This window comes from Tarenaya hassleriana, unplaced genomic scaffold, assembly GCF_000463585.1.
Source record: "Tarenaya hassleriana unplaced genomic scaffold, ASM46358v1 Cleome2, whole genome shotgun sequence".
NCBI classification, from domain to species: domain Eukaryota; kingdom Viridiplantae; phylum Streptophyta; class Magnoliopsida; order Brassicales; family Cleomaceae; genus Tarenaya; species Tarenaya hassleriana.
The window spans coordinates 230,871-234,284 of record NW_010965372.1 but is presented as its reverse complement, the minus strand read 5'-3'; the positions used below and the strand labels follow the sequence as shown (position 1 = coordinate 234,284).

Genomic DNA, 3,414 nt, shown 5'->3' with positions numbered 1-3,414 from the left:
GATTCCGGCGAAGTTCCGGCCGTGTTCGCGTTTAGGGTTAATTCTGATGTTTTAGGGTTGAGGATTTGTGCGAACAAACGGCGAAATCCGAAAATTTTCGGATTTCCCGGGCGATTTCCGGCGAAATCCGAAAATTTTCGGATTTTCCGGGCGATTTCCGGCAAAATCTTGGGATTTTCGGATTTCCCGAGCGATTTCCGGCGAAATCCGAAAATTTTTCGATTTCCGGCGAAATCTTGGGATTTTCGGATTTCCCGGGCGATTTCCGGCGAAATCCGAAAATTTTCGGATTTCCCGGGCGATTTCCGGCGAAATCTTGAGATTTTCGGATTTCCCGAACGATTTCCGGCCGATTTCCGGCAAAATTACGGGATTACGTCGGCGATATTACGGTTTAAAGGGTTTAGAATTTTTATATGTAGATGAGTCAGTCACGTTCCGGGAGTAGATCGGGTAGCGGAGTCCGAGCTCGCGGACGAGGATCCGGTGTTTCTAGCCCTTCTACCCCTACTTCTCAGCAGCCCCCAATACCCACACCTCGTTTGGATCAACCTTTCACGGGTCAATCCACACAGCAACCTTCACATGAAGGTTGTTCGCGTGATTCATCAGTATCACTCAGGGAAATCCTCGCATCCGAGGATCGTCGTACGACGAGACCGCACCTTAGCCCAGAGCGAACCAACGGTACTTTATGGTAAGAAACATTGTAACAATTCATTTCTAAATTTTATATTAACGTTTACAGTTATATAACTAAGTATATTTATATACTCGCATAGGTTCGGTTGTGATACCGAGATACGGAAGACAATTGTGAGCATCTTCCAGACTGATTTTCAGGGTCCTTGGTTCAGTATCACTCGTGTCCCTCCAGCGACTCTGGAACGTTGGTTTTGTGCATTTGCGGTAAGTTTTCAAATTCAAACTATTTTTTTAATTTTATTTATTATTTTATTAACATCAATTTTTTTTATTGCAACAAGCTTTTTATTGGGAGGAGCGCCACCACGATATGGTTTATGCCGGTTGGAAGCAAGTGCTGGCTAATCGACTCCGGGATACGATCTATCGGTCGGGTCAAAGTCGAAAGAAGCCATTGTGGATAAGCGAGGGTGTTTGGAACCTTCTCCTGGCTCACTGGGAGTCAGAGGATGCAGCAGAGAAGAGTCGGGTCGCCTCAGCCAACCGACGATCTCGATCTGTGGGGGATGTCGAAAGAAGCCATTGTGGATAAGCGAGGGTGTTTGGAACCTTCTCCTGGCTCACTGGGAGTCAGAGGATGCAGCAGAGAAGAGTCGGGTCGCCTCAGCCAACCGACGATCTCGATCTGTGGGGGATCGCGCACCAGCAACTCATACCGCGGGTAGAAGATCTTTCGCCAGAGTCGCAATGGATATAGTAAGTAACTTTTATATTAATAATTATATTTATTTAAAAAATTTTGTAATTTTAATTATTTTGTTTGTAGGCTCAAAAAGAAGGTGTAGAACCGTCGGTTCTACGAGTTCTTCAGGACACACACCGTCGATCGGACGGTACATATGTGAATGAGCGGGTCCAGGAGATCGAGGAGTTGGTGCAGTCCAAGATCGACGATAAAGTCTCCCAGATGGACGAGAGTTCTGCTTCTACACAACTCTCGACAACCGAAGTTAACAGCCTATATCTAGAGGTAAATATTTATAAAATTAATAGTTCTGAATTTTAAAAATATATGATTGTATGCTAATTTTTCTTTCGTTGTATAGGTTGTCCATCCGGATGCCAAGGGCCGTATCTATGGTATCGGCACCTTGGCATCTCAACTGGGCGGGGGAGAAACTTCTGCTCCGGCGATTACTCACCATGTCGCGCTAACGCGTCAAGTGGAAGAGTTGAAACGCTCCCAAGAGCGGACGAATGCAGAACTGGCAGAGGCCCGGGCGAAGATCGAAGAGTTCGAGCAACATCGGGAGAAGCTACAGAAGCTCTCCGAGACCGAAGCGAGGATCGTACGCTTCGAGGAGATGATGCAGCGCCTAACACCGTTCATGCCACCTATATTCGACCAATATGGCTTTCCGACGACATCTCGGCAGCCAGATGCTCCTGAGGACGATCCGGAGGACGCACCCACCAATCTCGACAACGATGCACCGGTAGATCCGTAGATGTATTTGTATTATAACTCTTTCTAAATTATTGTATTATACGTTTTTTTTAAATATGAATCTTTTTTGTTTTTAATTAATTCGTATTTTTAATTTATGAATTTGTTTTAATAATTAATTTTTAAAATCTTTAAATTAATAATAAATTTTTTGTTTTTTAATTATTTTTACAAACGTTGCGACGGACGTAATCCGTCGTAATCCGTCGCAGTTAATTGCGACGGACCGTAATCCGTCGTTACGTTCGGAAATCAAGAAAGCGACGCATAAACGACGGATAGATTCCGTCGGTAACGTTTGCTACGGATAAGTCTGTCGGAATGTGCGACAAATATAAACGCGACGGTCTACGACGGTTTTATATCCGTCGGTAAATTAACGACGGAATACGACGGAATTGTCCGTCGTAATTGTGCGACGGTTAACCGACTGAAACAAATTTGCGACAACTCTGTACCGACGGATTTGTCCCCGTCGTTATCCGTTTGCGTTATCCGTCGCAAACAAGCTGTTGCGACGGATATTTGTTCGCTGTGCGACTTCAAGAGAATAAAACAAACTTTTATGGTGACTCGTCTATTTTTTTTTTATCAAATTTTTTAATTTATTTTGTAAAATAAATTTTATAGATGGAAAAGAAGGCGTTCAACCCTCTACTCTATATGTCTTACAAGACACCATCATTGATCAGATGGGACTTGCGTTGGCCAACAAGCCAGAAATAAACAATTTGTATCTCGAGATAAATTTTAATTGAGAAAATCTCAAAAACACTGAATTTTTCAATTTTTTTTTTTAAAAAACACTATACTTTTGATTTTGTCAAATAAATATTAAACCTTTTAAATTTATAAAACAAAAACACTTAACTCTACTACGGTTGTCAAAATAAACAAATGAGCCGACGTGGTATAAAGAGGTACAAACACGTCAAATTGTTGTCGTCGGTTTTTAATTGTATATAATTCATGTATTTTTTTAATCATTTAAAAAGTTTAGTATTTTTTAGACAACGCATAAAAGTTTATGTATTTTTTTGGATCATTTAAAAGATTTAGTATTTTTTTAAAGTCATTTAAAAAGTTTAATATTTATTTGACAAAAATAAAAGTTTGTCGAATGCAACACGGTCCGTGTCGATTCTTCAACTCGAACATGCTTGACAGATTTGCTCGTAACTTTCTGCTCCAATGTCGGATTTATGCGATCTTGGTGTCTATGCGTAGATATTGAAGAGAGCTTTCCAATGAGGTAGAGAACA

The 3,414-nt window shown here is 41.4% G+C and overlaps 1 protein-coding gene across 1 annotated transcript; it reads left to right on the top strand.

Moving 5' to 3' along the window:
• The first annotated feature begins 422 nt into the window (after positions 1–422).
• LOC104813232 lies at positions 423–2,153 on the top strand. The gene is made up of 5 exons (XM_010540799.1): positions 423–697; positions 783–909; positions 1,087–1,401; positions 1,472–1,675; positions 1,752–2,153. The coding sequence occupies exons 1-5, from the start codon at positions 423–425 to the stop codon at positions 2,151–2,153; spliced, it is 1,323 nt and encodes a 440-aa protein (XP_010539101.1).
• The last annotated feature ends 1,261 nt before the right edge of the window (positions 2,154–3,414 follow it).